At 37.7% G+C, this 22,657-nt stretch overlaps 1 protein-coding gene across 1 annotated transcript in view; it reads right to left on the bottom strand.

Moving 5' to 3' along the window:
- The window catches only part of ARSB (arylsulfatase B), a 62,127-nt gene that overhangs the window by 34,680 nt on the left and 4,790 nt on the right, over positions 1-22,657 (bottom strand). The window contains exons 3-4 of the mRNA XM_039709952.1: positions 21,911-22,101; positions 21,144-21,351 (exon numbers count right to left, since the gene is read on the bottom strand). Coding sequence (XP_039565886.1) covers positions 21,144-21,351; positions 21,911-22,101 — 399 coding nt within the window. The remainder of the gene's footprint in view (positions 1-21,143; positions 21,352-21,910; positions 22,102-22,657) is intronic.

Raw genomic sequence — 22,657 nt, 5'->3', positions numbered from 1 at the left:
CAAAGGCTCATCCCTCTCATTTGACTGCTCATTCTAACATTGCCAAAACATTACTTTTTCCTTCCTTGGGAATTTATGTTCAAGTACTCCTTCCTGTGTAATTTCTTGACTGAGTTATCAAGAAAGTGTTGAAGGAGAGAAAAGGATGGTTTCTGTTTTGATTATTAAGGTCTGTTTCCTTTCTAGGTAGGTAGAATGATACGTCACTAGCAGCTTACATGTAAGCAACACCTTCCACACAGTCTGAAATGTTATTGAGAACTTCAAATGTTCACGGTTTGTTAAAGAGGAGTTGGTTACATAACAATGAAAGAACCTAATGGGATCTGTATTAATAAAATATTAAGCTAACTACTAAATAATAAAGGGAGAGGGAATAAACAAGAACGCACTGATTGCATGGAGTACAGACCTGACAGAAAGTCCATTCAGGACTGTAACTGCTGTTCTGGTCCTGGTTTTACCTCCAGAAGTATGTCTGCACAGCAAGAGACAAGATGGGCACCGCTGTGCGTGTGTGTGTTCAGGTACATTTCCTCTCAATCAACAGCTATGGATGTATATTATTGATGCTAAAAGCTTGCATGGGTTCAGAAAGAAGAAGTTGAAGTTGAAAAAATTATACAGTTCCTATATGAAAACACATCACCTCACCGCAGAAGTTTCTTCAGCCACAAACTGCTGAAGATTTGCAAGTTTTCATAGAAGTTTCCTAGACATGTGCCACAGAGAATTGCCATAGTGAGGGAGTGCCTGGCTAGACAGATCCTTCATCTGTGGAAGCACACCCACTCTCATTTTCTCCCAAAGAAATTATTCCTTACTAACTCCTTATGCCATTTTACTCAAGTATCTCAAACATGGAACTAATTCCAAGTCCAAGTGGAAACTCACACTAGTTTAAAACACACAGGTGTGAGACAAATGGAATCATTGTTCCTTCATACTCTACACAGGCTTCACATCCAATTCTAAATCTATTTCAAAACAATATTTTCTGAACTATTTATCACACATTTTTGTAACCGTTTCTCTCCATGACTATCTTATGTCAGAAGACAGTCTCTAGAGCAAAGCTTCTGGAATCAAGCTACTTACATCTTGTGGACCCCATTTACAAGATTGCTTAGAATTAAAGTTTCAGCCTTGCTACTTCTGCTGAAAACACAAGCTTCCCCCAGGCATGACACTTCATTATTTCTTTGCTGGAGACAAACATCAAATATGATTTTCATTAAAAATTCTGAAATAGTGTGGAAAATGTATTTTTCTTATCTGTAAGAATAATTTTTGCAATTACATATACATAATTAGACTAAAGCAGTATCCATGACTAGGGGTATTAAAAAACTGTAAAACTAACCAGCTCTTGTCCGTGAAGAAAGGATGAAAGGGGAGTTAATAAAGCTGTATGTAGAAATTATGCCACTTGGCATAAGCATTATCTAGCCAATTTATGCAGGTTTGTTTTCTTTCTTTAACAGAAGCACACATTTTTGAAGAGCTTTATTCCTTGCTTGGCTTGCTTTGAGAGATCTTTAGCTACTCTTATTTCTCCCAGCATTAATCAGTCTTATTATGTATTTTAATGAGGGGGTACCTAGATGCTTTATTTCCATTCTCACGGAATTTTCTTCTGCAAGGTGAAATTTGTGGCAACAAATGAGCATATGGGGAAAAGCCAGTCTCACTAACACAAGGATGGGCTGAAACAGAATTTGTAGCAGGCACCACCACCAGCAATGAAAAAATGCACAGCACATATATGCTGGGTAAATGACAAGAGAATAAAGGAGAGCAATGGAAACTACTTTAAAAGGTAGTTTCCATCAAAGCTGAATCAACATCAGCTTAAATGGAACAAGCGAAAACAACAAAATATGTCAAAATGTACCTCCATCCCAGAAAAAAATAGGTGAAAATACGACATATTTTTGACACAGAAAAACAGAGAATATAACCTATTCTTAAAATGCAGGTGATTGCCTTTGGAACTACTGTGGGCCTCTTATTAAAAAGAAAGAAGAGGAAGGGTTACTTTAAAAATACATTTAATAAAAACCTTTCAACATAAGAAAAACAAATGTAAAGCTTGTGTGTCTTGAATATACAATACAACTTTAAATATTAAGGCAAATGTTCTTCTCACAAACATCTGCTTTTGTAATTAATATTCATTGTCATACACGAGAAAGAGTTTTGCTAAATCTGTAATTTCTAAACTGTAAGAGATGTTTTGCAGGAGTTTTTAAGGGAATCAGTAAACAAAACTATACAGCGAGTCCCTTCTGTTTCTCCCAAATACTTCTCTGAAGAGTTGCCAACTGCCAAACATTTTAACTAGCACATTGTATATATACACTGATGTGGGATGTGTGTAGCTAGCGAGCAGTTTAATGACTAAGATTTCTTTAAAGAAGAGATGGACAATAAAAAACATCAATAAAACAATTTGAGAGCAATAATTAATGAAGCATGGATTCAAGTCTTTGGATAGACTCACTTTCCTACCCTGGAATTACCCTGGAACTGAAGCAACAGTCTGCTTTGCACTACAAAGACATCACTAGAAGTAGATGTTCACAACTACGGGGAAAGCTTTATATGGGATTTGTACCTCACTAGACAGTAGAAGACCAAAAAAAGGTAAAAGTGTTGACTTAAGAACAAACTCCGACAAATGTCCTTCCCAGGATCATAAGCATCTCTTGCCTGCATGCATTCATTGCCAAGAAAGATTCACAGTAGTTACTGAATTAGGGGCAATATTAATAGCATTAATACATTTGTTTAAGCACGAGAGATCACTTCTCTGAGTAATTCAGTTTAGACTGATCAATGGGTTTGAAAGTTATTTTTAGGAAAGGAAACTAAATGGAAACAAGCACTGCAATATTGTGTAAGGCCAGCTCTCTAATAAAGCAAGCTTCAACTCCCCAAGTTGTATGCATTCAAAAAAAAAAATCTATTCTTGTCTAGGCAGTGGAATGAAAAACTTATTAAAAAAGCTATAAAGAGACCTTTATGGTTTATTTTCTGGATAGTGGGGAAAACACTATAATAAGAGTTTCCAAAGACCACCTAAATACAGTATAGGCAACACCCTAACTTCTCCACCATGTGGACATGTGGACCAAGTGACTTCCTCGTGTGACTTGTACTGCCTGCACATGCTATCTTAGCAGATTTTGATCACAATCCTGCCTCATATTTATGGTTTAGAACACAGGTACTATTTTCTCTGCTAATAGGCCAGAAATTAGTCTTCATTTAAAGATATTCCTTGCTGTTTTTTTTGTCAAGTCTCAGATAGGGCTTAAGTGTGTAGGTTAAAAACAATAAATAGTACATTAAAACTTTTTGCCTTTTTTTTTTAATCCCCCAAATGAAACAATGTGTCATCTTGTACAGTTACCTATTTTGTTAGAACAGACCAGGCCTTGTTTCAATTACACTACAGAAAAGTGAATTTTATTTTTCTTCCTAACAGAGCATATGTTTTTTGTCTCCCTTGTGACCACTCAGGTTGCTGCATTCTTCTTTCAACCACAACTGAGCTACACCCCACAGTCCCACTGACATGCCTGGCAAATTGCTCTAGACAAGCTCTTCCGAGAGGGCTTCCTGGAATTTCTCCAAAGATTCATCCAGGACTGTATTTGGTGCTGTTATTAAGCAGTTTTCACTCCAGCACTTCTCTTCAGTTTGCATTTTTTTAGTTCAAATAATAAAGAGCTACCTATAAGTCCCCTTAAGGGGAAAAAAATTCACTCTTGCTGATTACTTGAGTCAGAAGTAGGAATATCTCACATGCTCCTCATTTATATAAACTGTCTTTAACTTCAATTTATTCTACATCTTCCACTGTGCTGAGATGATATAAGTGTGTTTAAGTTGGTGATACATATTATACAAGCTTGATTACAGTATCAGAACTGTAATTTTAAGCATATGTCCTAATAATCTTAACTCTCAAGATAAGTTTAACAACGGATTTGGCATTTGTAGAACAAGGAGTAAAACAGAAAATCTTTATGACAATAATTTTAGAAAATACAATAGTAATTATTTAATTACTACCAGAAGAATAACAATCTTAAGGAAAAAAGTTCTCTTCCAGCACAACAATCCAATATGGCATTTCTGAACTGTATTTCTCTGTATACCCCAGTGCACAACAAATTCTGCACAAGAAAATTTTAGCAGTAAGTTACAGAAGACCAAAAGTGCTTGATATCACACAGACACACACAAATTGAAACATGTGGTCTTCAAATTTAAAGACTTCTTGGATACCTACTTATATTAATTTTTTTTAAAATAGCTATCCAAAATTTTAATACATCTGTATGTATATAACTCATATACCCACTGAGCAACAAATAACTGACCAACATTTAGGATTTGACTGATTAGGAATCAGTGAAAAAAAAACAAAGGTGAGAGAAATCAAGTGCAATGAAGTGCTATGAGCCAAGAAAATCTTTGACTGTAAAAAGACTACTATCCTATTCAGAACACAGCCCAAATAAATAATTTGAAATAATAAATCAGCAAGGGCAAAGAAAGAAGAAAACTTTAAATATCTAGGATTATACAAATACAATTAGGTATCATGAATCAATTCAGTATTTGTTTATCATGTACTCATGATAAATTTAACCAATCATTAGAGTCTTTAAAGATCTAGTATAACATTTCCGGCTCCTGGCTACCAACACCCAGGTCTCCTTTTTCCTGAAAACAGTTTGCCAAATAATCCTTATGTACCTACAGTACAATATCAGCATGCCCCAGCTTTTTTTTCTGTCTTCCACCTGTACTTTAGCTCATAGTCTTTTTTTAAATTGATTTATTTCTCTAAAGCAGCAATAGAAAACTCCCATGCTCTTTGATTTCTCCTCAAGGGCCCCTGCAGTAAGCTGATCTAGCACACATCTGTCTGATATGCAAACTGTGCCAAGCTCTGTTTGAAAGCCTTGTCTAAAGCCACACAATATTTTTGAAGTGAGTACAGACCAGAAGAAAAAAACAACTTTGATTTATTTTATAATGCAGGGTACTTCAATATGTTATCAAATTAAAGCATCTTCAAAATTAGAAAAAAAAAATCTTTTAATCCTGAAACGAAAGGCTGCTACCATCCTAAAGCCATCAACTATATCTAACCTAACACAACATATGTGCGTAAAAAGTTTGAAGGGGAAATGTGGTCAATAATTACTTCCAGTTTCTTGCTTCTAATTAATATATTAATGGTTTTGTGAAGATAAGAGTGAAACTAAGGTGGTTCCTCTTTGCTAAATGGAACAGAATCTCTCCTATATGCTCCCTCATTGCATTTTAAAAAATAACTGTTGTAACTCAGAAGGATGTTCAGCTTCCAAGTGCACCCCGCATTCCTCCCTAGCAAACAGAAGAGATATGTCCATATGGTAAACAGACAATAAGAGGAGGACAGGATAAGGCTGACATATGACGAAAAATATGCTGGGAAGCACTGAATTTTATACATTAAATTTTTTAAGTGCAGAGAATGTCCAACAGCCGGCAGCACCTAGGTGTTTTTATGCAGTAAATGCATTTACAAGTTCATTCTGCATAAATTTGGATTTCTTCCTCTACTTTTGGAAGTCTCTAAGACTCTCTTAGAACAAGCCTAGTGTTATTATCAAAATTAATATTACAGATCTAATTAGGAGGCATATTTATAGCAGCTTTTGGAAGAAAAAAAACAGGAAGGAGGGATGCTTTTATTGTGCTTACAGATACTCTTTATAAGCAGCAACCAGCCAAAACCATATCCTCAGAGGTATGGAAAGATCTGACCTCAGACCTGCTACATTTGTACTTTAGGCTGCAAGTTGTAAGGTAAGAAAAGAGGATGGTATCCCAACTGTGAAGACAGGAGCTGGTGGAAACTAGTTTTAGTTTCACATGTACTGCTCATCAGAGCCATATACAAGAAAAGAGGTCACTGACTTCACATTAAGCAGAAGCACTGAGGTGCACATGGCCCACAGGGAGACTGGTAACCTTAGGGGAGCATTATTTCACTATTCTCAAGTGACATTGGAGGGGGAGAGAAGAAATTACTACTTTGACCATACAACCTTTTTGTTTTCTTTTAAAAAGGAAAAACAAAAAACAACCCAAAACCCCACTTCCAGGGACACAAAGCTGCCAAAACTTAGAATTAAAATGCAAACAGCAGAGACCTAATCTAATATCCAGGCATTAAAGCCCCAGGGTTCTTCCCAGAACCCATACTTTCCATCCTAATATCCTGTACCCCCTCTTTCTTGGAGTTTATTTGAGAGGAAGCTGCTCTGATTGCCTTCTGTCACTCCTCTGGCACACAATAAACAGAGCAATCTGGAGTTAATTTAAGCAGTTTAGCACATCAGGATACAGCTGGGAAAGGTTTTGGGAGAAAGGCTGGGGAGAAAGAACAGGGCTGCACACAGTCTAACCCAGCTAATACACAGGAGGATGGTGCAGATGGGCACCTTCCAACAGCATCACCTGCAGACAGGGAAAACTGCCCCATGATGAAACTCTCCAATCAGCCCAGGAACAGAAGAAACCTTGTTGCAAGGAATTTAGAAATCCATTCCTAAAAGCAGGAGTGGCAGGGCCACTCCTTCATGCAAGGAGTATTACAGCTGATCCTTGGCCATCCAGTAGTAACCCAACCCCTCCTCTGTGTCTACCACTTTAATATTTCACCCTCTATAAGCCAGATGTCTTTTTTTGTTCTTAAGTTTAGACACATGCATTGGTTTTACACTGTGCAAAGGATGACTTGATTCCGGCCATTGGACAGATTTCCATCTGTTTTTTACATCACTTTTGTTTGAGTTCTTAATCTCTTGGGGCCCTAGCTATACCCAGAATATACTGACTGAGTTCATTACCAGAAAGAAATACATACCTGCTGGCAAAATAATATAAAAATGAAACAAAAGTCTTTAGTTATTACTTACCACAGGGGACATTTTAAAAAAGTGCAGCATGCACCATAGGAAGAAGTATGTGTCCATATGCTAATTCTCACACCGAGCACATAAACCGCAAAAACTGAAACTCTTTACTCCAAAGAGTGAAGAAAATTACATTCTTTATAACACTAGTCTTACAGAGGGGATGAGAAAGGCTAATCATTTTGTGGTCAGTTGTAACAGTTTTGCTTGCTGGAGGCTGTGTTATTCTCTGAGAGATTATGATGAAAAGAAACAGGTAAATTTATTGAACAAAATGGAAATGCAACCATTTTCTTATCTCATACAGGCACTCGTCCAGCATTGTCTAAGGCTCTTCCAACAGCCACCTCAGCTTTTGCTAAATGCAACCAAGATTGCAGGGGAGGAAAGGGGTTATTTTATAAGTTAATATGGTGATACAGAAACACAAGTAATGGAGAGTAATGGAATCTGTTCTGGAAAGTTGTGTATCTGTTCCCTCTAATGACCAAAGCAGGGTTTTTAACCAGTTCCCATATATCCGTTCTTCAGCAATGCGTTATGTTTTCCAGGCAGGGAAATGGCAAGCAAGCTATTTGCTGAATGAGTGATTCAGAATATGTTTTGCTTGTTATTCCTTTCTTTAACACCTTTGCTTGGTTACAAGTAACCATGGCTGAATAATATACTGCTGAATCTAAAAAATGGACAAAACGGAACCTATGTTCTCCAAAAACCAGATAAAAACTAGCATTAACAGTTGTGCCTAATACTCTCCCCTCCTTCATTCTGTCACATCAATGCTGCATTCAAGTGAGTGACAAGAAGGAACACTTAAAATTCAAAATTTTTAACTTATTAATGATTGTTTTATTCCAACTTTGTTATTTTTCCCCCAGCTACATGCCAAAACATGCCCTCTTTAATTACTCCTATGTTTGAATCTCTGTAATCTGCCTGCACCATACTAGTTCAGTAAGGTCACCAGCAATTTCCTCTTGGCAAGATCCAACCTTTCTCCAATATCATCATCCTTGAACTTTCTGCCACTTTAGTTCATATTTCCTGAATCCTGAAGTTGTGAAATCTCTCCTCTTGGCAACATCTAGCTGTTCAGACCACATTCAGTCCTCAAATATACACTATAACTCTCCAATATTTTTAAGGGGAGTTGTTCATATGCACAACAGAAACGACTGTAGACTTCAACAGAATAGAAAAATTGCATATTTTGCTCTTTGTGGGCATTACAGTTTTAATGGTTTTGTGCCTAATGATCATTCCCTAGAACATTTATCCTGGAAACTCTATCTTTTACAGAGTATTTTTTTTTTACTTTTTCCACTCCCAAAAGTGGGAAAGAAGCAGAAAAATCCAAACTACACTAACAGATTTCTCTGCTCAAAGACAGTATTTCATTATACACAGAGCTGGATGGTCAAATGATTCACAGTACACCCATACTTCGGAAATAGGACAATCCTATCATTTTCAGAAGACATCTTGCCTTCTTTTCTCTTCAAATTTCTTATCTAATACAGTGATATTAAAGCCATAAAGCACATCTGCTTTGTGATTCAACCTATGCTTACCAAATTAATTCTTCCACTATTACTTGACATCCCTGATGCCACCAGCAGTCAGAATTTATCATCTCATTTATATCATTGATCAAACCACCTACATGATCCTTCCTCAGCCTGCTTAGTCCAACCCTGCACTAAGAAGTATTAAGCCATAGGGTAGGTCACTGCAAATGAGGGATGGCTAGAGGTGATGGTGGCATCTCAAGTGGTGAGCTCCCCTAATCTCTACATTTACAACTGCTGTTTTATCTTCCTCAAAAAGTAATTCTGCCCTCATGAGTAATCACTACCTGACTCATATATTGGTGAGTCCAGAAGTCATATATTCCCTCTACTCCCACTTTAGCAGGGGAGTTTCACTAAATCCTACTTCAGATTTCTCTAGGGATTACAGAATACGTGACCCATTAAAGCAGGCAAGGTCTTCAGGTCCATGTTTTCCCAAAGCCTATCTCCTCATTTGCCTTAGGCTGCAGGAAGGCTCTTACTGAACGAATTTAAACTGTTGTAGTTTTTGTTGGGGTTTTTTGCCCTTGTATTCTTTCTGGTACCTTTAATTTTCTAATGAACTGCAACAGATGGTCACCAAAAGTTTCCCTCTCCTAGTCAATGCAAACTGTTTGTGTCCAGTAAGATCTAACTATTAAATTGTTTTAAACAAAGGCTTTGCTTTTTCAATCCTGTGAAATCATTGGAACACAGGTTGATGGCAGCAGAATGTGTGATACATTCAAGAAGGCAGATATAAATTAATATCCTCTGCAGTCAGAACTGCAATTATGTACAACGTTACAGAGAAAAGTAACGGAACGCACCTTTTGGTTTTGTAAGCCCCATGAGTAACAGAAGAATAGTGTTGAAAAAAATTGGACTTAACCAAAAAAATTTGCAGAGGATGTCTTCCTTTACATCCACTTGTTGCAACATGATTGTAAAATGTGTTACAATGCTTCAGTGCAAGTAGAAAGGAGACAAAGCAGACTTAAAGAGATACAACTGTTAAAACTCTCATTAGGTTTTGCATATCAGATGTCAGCACATGCTATCTCATTGTTGATTTGATAAAGTATACTATTCCAAGTCATGAGAAGCAGTACAATGCTTCAATACATCCAGTTCTCTGCAGTGATCAGAAACAATCTTTTACAAAGCCTAAACATGGAGATCATCTACAATACAAGAAGTCAGTAATGAAAAACCTGCATTACATTTGCTGCATTGCTTGGTTTTATGTGTTGTACATTAAAGCCACCTACTCTAAAATATAAGTGAAATTACCACTGCAGACTTCTGATTCTTCCCAACCAGCTCAAGCTACTCTGGAATCTTAATACAGGATTCAGGGTCAGCTCACTTCAATGTACACAAAGCTCTGGCTGTATTTTAACTTGAGAAAACACAATTGGAGGTCAAATGTAAGAGCAAGCAGAGGCAGCATTCCACACAGCAGCAGTGCTCAAAGTGCAGATAAAAGAGGGAGTGTTTCTTCCTGCTTAAAGAGAAATGCAAAGATAGATGCTGTATTATAAGAGACAGATACTCCAGTCATAGGAGGCATGTGAAGATGTCTAGAAACAGAGATTTCAAAAGGGCATAAAGAGGTTTAGAGAAAGCAGAGGAATTATTAAGACCAAGCTGTAAGGAACTGAAAATACAAACAAGGAACCTTCCAAAAGGAGAGGAAATCAGCTTATTAGTTTCAGTGTTAGGATGAAGAGAGGAAAAAATCCTGCAGTAAGACCTCTCCAAGCCATTTTCATATCAGACATTGACATAATCTCATATACTTACCTGTGGCCAAATCTTAGCATCCACTGCCTAACAACTAACATGCTCATGGATTTCAGTGTTTCTTCTGGTATTTTTAACTCAATGATCTGCAAAACTACGGCTCCCTTTGCATTCAACACATATATATTCTGACCATCTAAATCAATTCTGCTGGTTTTACTCTCCCATAAATTAAGGCAGAGAGTGAAAATATTACTCTTTTAATGGACACTAAACTAATACTGCCCACCAATATTGGTCCATTATATTCTATGTATAAGAATAATGTAAAATAACGGAGAGTGAAAGAAAGAAATGTAGTGCAGAGCTTTTATTTGGAAGTTCTTACATTCTTCTGTAGAGTTTAGTCCAGCAGCATACTTTAATTCTGGAATATTCATAAATATACGAAACAGATGTACTAATCAACCCATAGTTTATATGGACATATATGAAAAAAAAGAAAAAGCAGGGAAGGAAAACAGATCCAAAACATCTCAGCAGGGATTCAAATAACCTTCTTCAGATACTACTCATTTGACTAAGGCCATCTTACCACACCCGCAGCTTCTTCCAAATTCTTAACCCAGACCAGACAAACTGCATACTTCTTTCCCAAGTGAATCAATGATTGATTTTCCCTGTGTTTCTATACGCTGTCACTGATTGACAAAGTAAGTCCCTTGGAGAAGCAATATTTCTAAATAAATACTAAAGCTTTGTGTCAGATGGTTCTGCGGTGTTTCAAACAATATTTATCAGTTACAAGGGAAACCTAAAAATGTATGTATACAAAATATCAAACTTTGCTTTAGTACTATTAAGCAATTATTGAAAAAATACTGAAGTAAAAAAATGTAAAAAACTAAGAAATGACATTTTGATAATTTTGAATGCCTTTCTATAATGTAATGCACTGGTAGAGTTCTCAGTCCTGAGAGATACGGGCCAGGTAAAGAGTGAAGACAGGATCCTGAATTGCAGGGAGGCAAACTTCCAGCTTTTCAAGAAGCTAGTCAATAAGACCTTCCCCGAGAAAATGCCCTTGAGGACAAGGGAGCAGAACAGAGCTGACAGATCTTTAAGGACACAGACGGCAAAAGTTCCTGAACCCCAGGCATAAGAAATCAGGGAAGCAAGGCAATGGCAGAGTCAACCTACTAGTAAAACCAAGGGGCAAGAAGAAAATGCACAGGCAGTGCATTTTATAATGTGGAAGGGCAAACAGGTATTCTGGAAGAGGTATTCCTGAAACAGGAAGAGTATAAGGATGCAATCCAAGGCACATATCAAGGTATGGCTGGAGCTGTGCATCCCTTGGTAAGGGATGTAACGAGTAACAAGGGCTTTACAGCAAGGATAGGAAGGTCAGGGGAATGGAGTTCTTCCACAATGGAGGTGACTAATAACTGGTAAGAAGGAATGAGGAAAAGGCTGAGATAGTCAACAACGTTTTGCCTCAGTCTTCTTCTTCTTCTGACAGTCTCTTTTCTCACACCTCTTGAGTAGAAGTACCACAAGAAAGGGAGCAACTGTAAGAGATCAGGTTCATGACCACCTGAGGAATTTACATAAATCTACAGGACCTGATGAAATACATTCCAGAGGCCTGAAACTGATAGTGTTGCCAATCTCTGCTCTCCATGACAGTTAAAAATTCATGGCAGTCAGGGCAAGACCCAGGTGACTGGAAAAGATAAACGTCTTTAAGAAGGGTACAAAGGATGACCCTAGGGACTACTGTCCTGTCAGCCTGACCTCTGTGCCTCGGGAGATGATGGAACAGATCCTCCTAGAGGCTGTGCTAAGACATGTGGAGGACAGGCAGGTGATTAGGAACAGCCTGCATGGCTGCAGGAAGGGCAAATCCTGTCAGATCAGCCCAATGGCCTTCTAAAACAAAGTGACTGCATCAGTGGACAAGGGAAAGGTTACAGATGTTATTTATCTGGACTTCTGTAAAGACTTTGACACAGTCATCCAAAACATCCTTCTCTCCAAACTGGAAGGATGGATTTGATGAGTGGGCTGCTCACAGCATAATGAATTCCACTGTATGGTCACATTCAGAGAACCAGTCAATCCCTCAATGTCTGGACATAGATCAGTGATGAGTGGTGTCCCTTGGGGTCTCTAAGGGGACCAGCACTGATTAATATCTTCACCAATGACACAGTGGGACCAAGTGTACCCTTGGCAAATTTTCAGCCAACACCCAGCTGAGTGGTGCAGCTGACATGCCTGAGGGACAGGATCTCTTCCAGAAGGACCTGGACAAGCTCTGGGAGAGGGCCCATGGGAATCTTACAAGGTTCAACGAGACCAAGTGCAAGGTGCTGCACATGGGTCAGAGCAGCCCTGGCACCAGCACAGGCTTGGGATGAACAGATCAAAGCAGCCCTGCCCAGAAGGGCCTGGGGGTGCTGGTGGCTGAGAGGCTGGACATGAGCCAGCCATGGGCACTCCCAGCCCAGAGAGCCACACGTGTCCTGGGCTGCATCCAGAGCAGTAATCATTTCCTACATTTTATGTATCTCATGCTCCTTTGAAGGGCTGGGGCCTTAGAAACAATCATGTTCTTAAACTTAATTAGAACCACATGGAGGTCAGTGTGACAGCCATCCAACTGAAGCAGAACTGCAAAGTATATTAAAAGTTAGATACAAAATTATTTCATATGTAACCTACAGAGTTTAAAAAGCCATTTTAACAATATTAGTGTCTTGGTATTGTTGAAAACAGAGCGTGTCAATGAAATGACTCACGTTACTTTCAATATTTCTACAAATCAGATTTCTGAAGCCTTCAACTAAAAAGAAACAAAAGGTATAACACGCAAACAACCTCAGATAAGTGAAAAAGAAAGTAGGACATAACCCCTATTCCTATACTTTTCCTCCTGTTGCATATTTCTGATGGGGAGACTACAAAAGAGCCAGACCCCCATAGTTTTGTTTACATTAAGTGTTGACATCTCTATTCCATAATGTAAATCTGGACTTTGTACGATTTTGTTTTAAACACTATTGAAATTACAGAGGCAGTAATAGTTCACATTAGTAAAGAGCAAAGAACGGCAACTACAAGCAAAAGCGATCCAACAATTTAAACACTCATAAGTATTTAGCAGACATGATGCCATCATGTATCATTTAATGTGTATTATGTTATTTAAAAATAAAGTAATGTATATAAGCAGGAGACAAGTCTAATAGTCTACTAATAGGTAATGCTTAATAGTTATACACAATTTTGAATGAAAACTACAGTCAGTTGCCATTATCAACAAAACAAGCAGGCAGCTAGTGCTTGGTTTGCTTGGGCATTCTTTTAGCTTTTTATGTGAATTTTGCATATGTGAAAGGGAATTAAATAGCACTTATTAGTGCCAGACACAATATGACCAAACATTAGACAGCATCAATGTACAGCTCTGTATATGCATCTCACTTTTGACCTCCAACATTCTTGCTGAAAGTCTAGGTCACAGAACAGGACTTCAGAGCCATTTGTGTGATTTAAGCTCTGTTGTGAGTCACAGTTAAACAGACAGCCCTGTCAGTAATACTGGTAAAGGATCACATTTGGGGAAAATTTTTCCCCTCTGATCTTCACAGGATAAATAATGCATATTCTGTACAAGTTCCAAGTGCAGAACTCCCATTAAGGTTTCATTAAAAAAAGAGTACAGAATACACAACAGAAATCTACACTGTGGATAGGAGATTCGCAGCATGAATTGAAGAATAACTTTGCCCTTAATTTGAACTCATGCTTCCCCACATTGCATCTGAAAGATCCATGTGTAGCTGCATTTTCCAGTCATGCTGCAAATATGAGTGAAGAACAATCACACTCCCTCTGATGACTTACAGGAAACACGTATTTCCAACAAAATGAACCAAAATTATTCGGTAAGAGCAGCTGATGAAGAAACATCTGTTGTGTACTTCAGTCTGATGTTGTTTACTCACAGTGGGAAGAATAACCTTGAATGTTCAATTTTCAATGGCAGAAACGCCACTTTTTATTCAGAGTGCTGACACATTATTTTATTTCCAGTGCTTGATACGGATTTATTTGTGTATGTGTGATGGAAGCGCTATTGAAAGCCGTTCAGTTAGAGGGACAATAAAAACTACACCTTCTAATACAAAATTTTCTTAATGTAATTCTTATTGTACTTTAAATACAACCATAGAGGAGTTTTTCCATCAAGGGAATGTAATACCTTTCCTGCATCAGAGCACCATTTACTGAACAACTTTACTGAGTATTTACAGAGTAAATTTTGTCGAGCTGTGCTCATATAAATCAACCTCTATGTTTTTTTGCAACTCACCAAACCCCCCTCCTTATTCTCCTGACTTTTCCAAAACTGGGGAAAACAAAAAAAATACCTAAAGGGAAAAGAAATTGATGTACGTGATGTACACAAGCTTCCACTGCTTACAGACTTAGCCCTACAAAAGAACCTTTTGGTGGGAAATGCCCTTTTCCATCCCATTTGATTTTTTTTTCTTCTTAGTACAGTTTTCATGATAGTAGTAATCCTAGCACAGACAGTTTCAGTCAAGTGCTTTCCTTGTGAGCAGACTCAGTAATTAAACAGGTCTCAGTAGTTACAAGACCCTGTCAAGGTCTACACCAGCACACACCATCACTCGACATGACAGAAACACGGAAGGAAATTTTAAACCAAAGCAACAGGAATAACCTGGAAAACTGTTCATATATCTGCAGTCAGCAAGTCAGACAAGACACTGTCAGGAAAACTGTGGATTTGTCCCACTGACAGGAGAAGTTAACTTGACCACTTTTTGGGTGTAGAAAATTCTGACACAAAGAATAAAGGCTTCTCAAACACTATTATGGAGAATAAAACTAGTATAGTTTAATAGTAATCATAGTTTAAGGCAATCTTTTGGGAGCTGTGGGAAATTATTGAACATTACTGTTAATACACAAAATGTATTTTGTGTATTAATTTTCAGCATTCAACTCATTCTGACGAAAAAATTACCAGCATAACTATTAACATGCCTAAGTCAAAGTTTTATACAAAACTGGCCCGTTTGCAAAACTTTGGGCAAAATTCACTTCCAAGTTTCATTTACAAATGAACTTCACTTCAAGCACTGGCATATGCTAAAAACAGGAAGAAAAATACATGATTCAACTTATGATGGAGTTTTAACTATGAAGACAAAAAAGAAGCTAATATCTCTGGTATGAGGTTACTCGCTGTTCAGGAACTTGGCTTTGCAATGTTACGTTTTGCATGGAAAAATCTGGGAGGGTGGAGAGGGATTAATGCTAGATGGAATGGAAGATAAACAAACATTTCCTACAACACGTTCTGGGTTTTCACAGGATTTTAAAAGGGGAGGGGAGGAGGGAGTCAATATATTGTCTATCAATACCTATCAGTACTGATCTTAAATCCATTTCCACCTTTGATAACATATTCTCAAAAATGTATTCTCATTATTATTGTCTGCATAATGTGACAGAGAATGTGTTTTTTAATTTCTAAATTATCACTCATACTTTAACATGAAAAAAGCCTGAAATCAAAAATAGAAGCCAGCACTGGAGTACAAAACACCAACCACAGGCACCTTTCACTGTCACTGACACTGACATGTAACAATTCTAACTGATGAAAATACAGTGAGCTACCTTTGCCTGTATAGAAATAAAATTTAATAAACAAGAATTAAAAAAAACAAGGGAATAGATTAACTCAAATAACTGTGTGATTGAAGGTGCTTGTAGCTAAAGCACCTGTGCTTTTTTTCCACTTAGGAAGCAGCAGACACTCAGGCCATAGATGCCCAGGCATCTTCCTCACTGAAAACAAACATCTCAGAACCTCTGAAAGACCAATTAAAACAAATCTTCAGGTCTGCAATAAAAAAATCTGGGAGCACAACCTTCAAAATTAGCACCTCAGACATCACAGACAGAGAATAACTGCTCTAGTCAGTTGGCTTGGCCAATCTGTAATTAGAAAGCTCTCTGAAGCCCCTTATAAGCAAAAGTGAAGGAGCAGAAGCTCATTTTTGAACATAGATATCAAGAAGATAAAAAAACTCCTTAAGGAATCAGTGATAGTCAGATTTGTAGTCTCAAAGAAGGCATTTATAAGCAAAAGTGAAGGAGCAGAAGCTCATTTTTGAACATAGATATCAAGAAGATAAAAAATTCCTTAAGGAATCAGTGAAAGTCAGATTTGTAGTCTCAAAGAAGGCACTGGAAAAAGAAAATCTTAATATTTCATTAGTCAAAAGCTATAATATGTGGGCTAGAATAAAAGAAAAAAGAAAAGGAAAAAAAAGGGTAATATGAAATTTTGTGGGGGAAAAAACCCTAGGGTTATGATAGAGACTGTATAAACATCAGAGAGTATGTCCAAAACAATCTGTGTTCTTATTAATCATAATTCTAGAATGATAAAAAGACCATCTTTTAGAGTGAAAACAGTCATCACTGTCACATGCTCCATTATGGAAAGGATTTATGTGGTTTCCTCTTAGCAATGCAAACCAAGGCTTGAAAGGTTCCACATGTTTTGCTCTTCAAAGCCCTCTTATGGCAACTACTCGACATTACAGTGCTAATCCACATTTTAAAATGGCATGAAATACTGGAAGGAGTGTTGCTCCTCAGTGTAACAAAGTTACAACTGACAGTTGCTCTTTCAGTATAACAAAGAGCTGAAAGTTAGATACAGCAAAGGATATTAGGTTTAACACAGAACTGAAATTATGGGTCATATTCCTTTGCTTTAATGTTGGCAAGTTCTTGTGATACCTTGCAGAAACTATAATCACATTGTATACACAGCAATTCCCCACTTCTCACCTCAAATCAGAGTTCTGTATTTGAAGCAAAATTTGGACTCAAAGCCCATGTTAATAGTTCTGAGCCAATTTTTTACCATTCTAATGCTTTTTATGACCTTTATTTTAAATCGAGGCTCTCTTCAGGGACATTGGTAGTTACATTCTCCTATGATGGCTAAAAGGAAAAATACGCCCTCTCTCATTCTCTTTGATTTGAAGTGATAAAATGGCAATGGGTACCTACCACTGCTGCATTCATTTTCATGTTATGCTTAAACAAGCAATTATTTTATTTTCATCAATGATCTCATTAGCACAGAGTTACTTGCATTTGCAGTGTAAAAAATGCTCCACAAAAGCAAATTCTACTTTATATCAAACCAGTCAAGACTTTTCAAGCTACCACTTGATACACAAATATACCACCACATGCCATTGAACCTTCTCACATTTTTTTTATTTACTTGTAAAAATAGCCTGTCTATCTGTTCAAAAAGACACCTCAAAAAGAGGGTTGATTTACAGGACACACTAATGGAGTCAGACGTTGCTAATGAAATAATGAAGTTACATTTTTTCCTATCCATCAGGCCACTTTAAAGAGGAACTTAAGTTCTTCTACACATTTCATAAGACTCTTTCAAAATGTACAGTATTTCTACTTGTCAAGTGGCATGTTTTCAAGGCAATCCCTCTTGAGCCGTAATAAATAGGAAGAAACATGAAAGAATGTAATAATAAGAAAAAAACCCTGCCACAAGATCAAGTATTACATCATATTCTATGTTTTTTAAATATGTATCCACTAAGGAGAAATCTACAGTTTGAGGTCAACACTTCACACAGAAGTAGTCAGAAGATTATGTTTGTTGCAATGCTACTTGCTATAATACAAATACAAAATGACCACCTGTAAATTATTCTTTGGGCAGGACTTTTAAAGCACGGAGAGATACAAACACGAAAGTGAGAATTTTGGCCTAAACTAAAAAGGAAATAGTAATGAATCAAGTAAAAGGTACCGTAAAAATAGGGCCTTCTTTTTCCTCCACAGACTTTCAACAAATCTCACAAACCTCACAGTTTTATCAAACCACACAGCTAACAAAACAGGGAGTGCCTTTCTCTTAAAATGGTTTGGGTTTGACAGGACCTATAAAAGTCATCTAGTCCAAACTCCCCTCTTCTTTGACTAGATGAGCTTATTTAGCACCCCATCCAACCTGACCTTGAATGTTTCCAGGGATGGGACATCCACGACCTCTCTGTGCAACCTGTTCCAGTGTTTCACCAACCTCATTATGAAAATTGTCTTCCTTATATCCAGTCCGAATCTGTTCTACTTCAGTTTAAAAGCATCACCCTTTGTCCTATCACAACATATCCTGTTAAAAACTTTGTTCTCATATCTTTATAAGCCTACTTTCAGTACTGAAAGCCTGCAGTAAGTTATCTTCAGAGCCTTCTCTTCTCCAGGCTGAACAACCCCAACTCTCTGTCCTAATAGTGAAGGTGCTCCAGTTCTCTGATAATTCCTGTGGCCATACCCTGGACTCCCTCCAGCAGGTCCAAGCCCTTCCTGTGCTGGGCCCCAGAGCTGCTGCAGCCCTGCAGGTGGGGTCTCAGCAGAGCAGAGCAGAGGGGCAGAATCCCCTCCCTGGCCCTGCTGCCCACCCTGCTCTGGATGCAGCCCAGCACACGTGTGGCTCTCTGGGCTGGGAGTGCCCATGGCTGGGTCATGTCCAGCCTCTCAGCCACCAGCACCCCCAAATTCCTCTGAGCAAGAATGATGATTCTGTGTTTTTAACATCGCTCATTAAACTTATGGATAAACTTTATCATTCCCTAGATTCTTCCTTGCAGTCTTCATTGAAATCCTTAACTTGATTCTTAATCCCACAAAATGGGAAGAACTTTCTTGGAGAGAGTTCTTGATCATAAAGAAAAGTGTGTGTCCCCTGCTGTGTCCCTCTAAACTAAAAAAGGGTCTCCCAATGCCACAAGAGCACTTGGGGCAGGAAGAAGCACTTCTCCAAGCAGACATGTCCTCAAGAGCTGGAGGTAAATCATGCTATAATCACATGCCCATATTGTAGCTACCAGCACACAGCAAGATTCCCAGTTCCAAAGGACCTGGAAGCTGTGCAGGGAGATCTGACACAGCACAGCTCTCTGCAAGAGATGCTCAACTGCAGACCCTCGCATGTTTCTTTTCAACCATGTTCTAATGTCCATTCTGAAACACACCACCTGTAAAAGCACTAAACAAAATATAGAAAAAAAACAAATAATTTGGCACGTTTTTTCCCTTTTCTGGTCTTTTTAAAATGTTTTATGGTTATAACACTTGTTTTTTGAAAATGGATCCTTATTGCATGAAATGTTTTATGCCTATAAAGAATAACTGCATGAAGTAAAGAGAGAACACCGAAAAGACCGACATCACTGGCCCCTGTCCTGCCTGATTTAAGTCCAATTTCCATGCATTGTAATCATATTAAATTTAACTCCTGGAAGTTTAAACTGTCAATTAACTCAAAATAAGTCCCATTAGATAGAGTAGGCACTTGATTCTCCTGATTGTTTGACTCTTGTTGAAATAGACCTGCAACTGATTGCAAAATAATCACTGTTAGAAAAAGAGGGTACACTGTCACCATCCAGAAAAATAAATGTTTCATAAGAAAAAACCCCAAATTTGTCTTTTTAATTCACTCATACCTTGTAATTCTAACTCACATATATTTAGGTTTATTCCACAATGTACTGAATAAACATTACTGAAATAACCCTACCAAGCCCCAGCCTCAGCAAAGACCGGATTTTTTCCATATGGAATAAATACTGGTATAGTCTTCCATATGTCTTTGCTTACTTTCAGTTCTAAATATAAAAACATTGCAAACAGAAATAGGCATAGATGAGTTATCAAATCCCGCTAGAGCCAAAACCTGGACATAAATATAACATCATAAGGTAAACAGGTCTGGACTCAAAATTAAATTCCAAGATTCTGAGTGCTACAGGAAGCAGCTGCTAAATTCAAAACACATAAGCGCATTTTCATCAAACTTTGGTTGGTTCTTTTTTGTTTTGCTTGTCCGTTTGTTTCTGTTGTTTTTGTCGTATTTGAAGTGTTCACATAAAATTAATTTGCCATTTTGGCAGCCCTAATATGTAAAGTGTGGGCAAAAGAACCACTGTATGCATTGAAAGCGTACTTCCCACTTCCAGCCAAAAAAGAGTAAATATGTTCCTCCAACTCAGCCGAGTACTTAAAAAAAGTTCTGTTTCATTCTTAATTTGGAAACAAAGCAGACTGCTTTGTAATGTATTATTTACATTACTCTAATAATCTAGAAACCAGATCATGTGCCTCTACATACAAAAACTCAGATTGTAATTTGGCTGACTAGACTGCTCATCATATTTTCAGCTTTTTATTAACAGGCCTTTGTTTTATGGGACTAAGCTGACAGTGAAATACTTTAAAAATGAGAAAGCTACACAACATCTTAAAGTGAGGGAAAGAAACAGTTTTGGCTTCAAACTGCTTGCTGTCTAGCTGTTTGTGCTACATGCAACACATGGCAATTCACAGACAGGACAAACTGCTTCAGCAGAAATAAACTTCCAGAGAGCTCTCAGTAAGGATTCAATTCTGACAGATCCTCAGTAACTGCAGTGTCAAGAAGGATGCTTCTAACTCCACTGCACTCCTCAGCTTTTAGAAAGGTATTTTTACACCACCAGGAGCATCCCCCATGTGCACAGACACTACTTCAGAGTTGTTTTTGTTAAGCTTGAGAAGGCCCTAAGAGAAGGAAGAAAAACCACTGTTTTACTTAAATTCCTGCTCAACTTTCCTCATTCTTATGTCACTAGAAGATATGCAGAGAAAAGACAGAGGGGCCAGATGTCTCTGTATTCAGCTTGTTAGCAAAGTTATTACTAAAAGAATACTTGAAGGAACTTACCAGTAGAGAAAACAAAAACTGTGTTGTCCCAAAGACCGTATGTTTTCAGAGCATCAGTAAGATTTCCTACTGCTTCATCCATAAGAGTCACCATTCCTGCATAATGGCGCCGCTTCACATCTTTTATGGAAGCATATGGTTTCATGTATTCTTCAGGGACCTCGAGAGGTTCATGCACAGACTGAAAAGCGAGATAGAGAAAGAGGGGCTGGGGTGGAAGGGATAGAATGGAAATTAGTTGAACATAAAGTACTAAGTGCTAAAGTTACTGCAGCACAAACAGAAATCTTTTATCAACAGTGCAGGTAGTGTCTTTTGATTTCTTCTACAACTTCTACATCTTCTATTCCCTGCACATAAACTAAGAAAGCTTTGAAACATTGTTTTTGAAAAGCTGTGGAAAAACATCAGCTATATCTTTTCTTCATAACATAATTGTTAACAATTTCTTTCTATTAAATGTCTCACCTTAAGTTTCCCTTCTCTGCTTAGAAGTGCAAACTACTTGCTAAACCATTTCTAAAAATGTATTAATTGTATTAAAATAGAAGAAATTGAGAAGGGTAGCAGGCAGGTAGCATGCAGACAAAGCAAATTTTGGCAGCAGATAAGTTTTACTAGTGCTACTTCTCATATTTAGCTCTATGCACCTATTGAATAGCCCTGAACTACAGCTCAAACACAGCTCTCTGTATCAATATTTCATCAATGTTTTTAGAAACATTCTTTAATGCTGAAGTTATCAGAGTAGCAGCTGTTGCCTATACCTTCTCAGTTTTGTGATTGGCTATAAGATCTATAGCTCTTTCTGTGAATAAATTTGTGGAGTACACATTTTTAAATCCAGTTGCAACTTCTTCTCCATCTCTAAAGTCCAGAGCACAGCGCGTCACATTCTTTGCTTTGATGAGGACACAGCGGTCATGAGTATAATAATCCTCACTGCCAAGGAGATAGCCTACAACAGGAAAAGATGTCAAATGAGCAGGCCAACATCGTGTCACATAAACACATACATCAGGAGGAGAAAAGAAGTCAAACACAAATGTCAAAACATAAGTGGTTTTGAGCTAAAACACTAATTCAACCCTGGACCACCTACTGTGAGACCCCTGACACGTCTAAGTAGCTCCACATTTAATACCTCATAGGCTTTTCATTGCTAATGCCAGCATTAATTTCAAAACAAGTTAAACATTTTGAAAGCAGTTTAATGACCTCTTACTTGTACTTGGATGTCCATCAGTACTAAACTAAAGCACTAAGAGCCAAGGCAGTGATCTAGCAGTAAACTAGTCTGATTTTTGGTGGTATGATTTCTGCGTATGTATTTTCATGTAAGGTTTCCACCTCTGTTGGAAAGTTTGGAATTCTTTAATCCATTTATTCAAAAATACCCAGGCATGAATCGTCTTTTATGTCTGCAGTAATGCAATTTCTGATCCACTGCTGACACCAGCTGGTGAAGAAAAGACACAATCATTTAGAGATATCCAAAAGAAATTAAGTAAAAA

Source organism: Passer montanus, unplaced genomic scaffold (genome assembly GCF_014805655.1).
Source record: "Passer montanus isolate IOZ18808 unplaced genomic scaffold, ASM1480565v1 scaffold22, whole genome shotgun sequence".
NCBI classification, from domain to species: Eukaryota; Metazoa; Chordata; class Aves; order Passeriformes; family Passeridae; genus Passer; species Passer montanus.
Note: the sequence above shows the minus strand (reverse complement) of the source record. Positions and strands in the feature narration are given on the sequence as shown.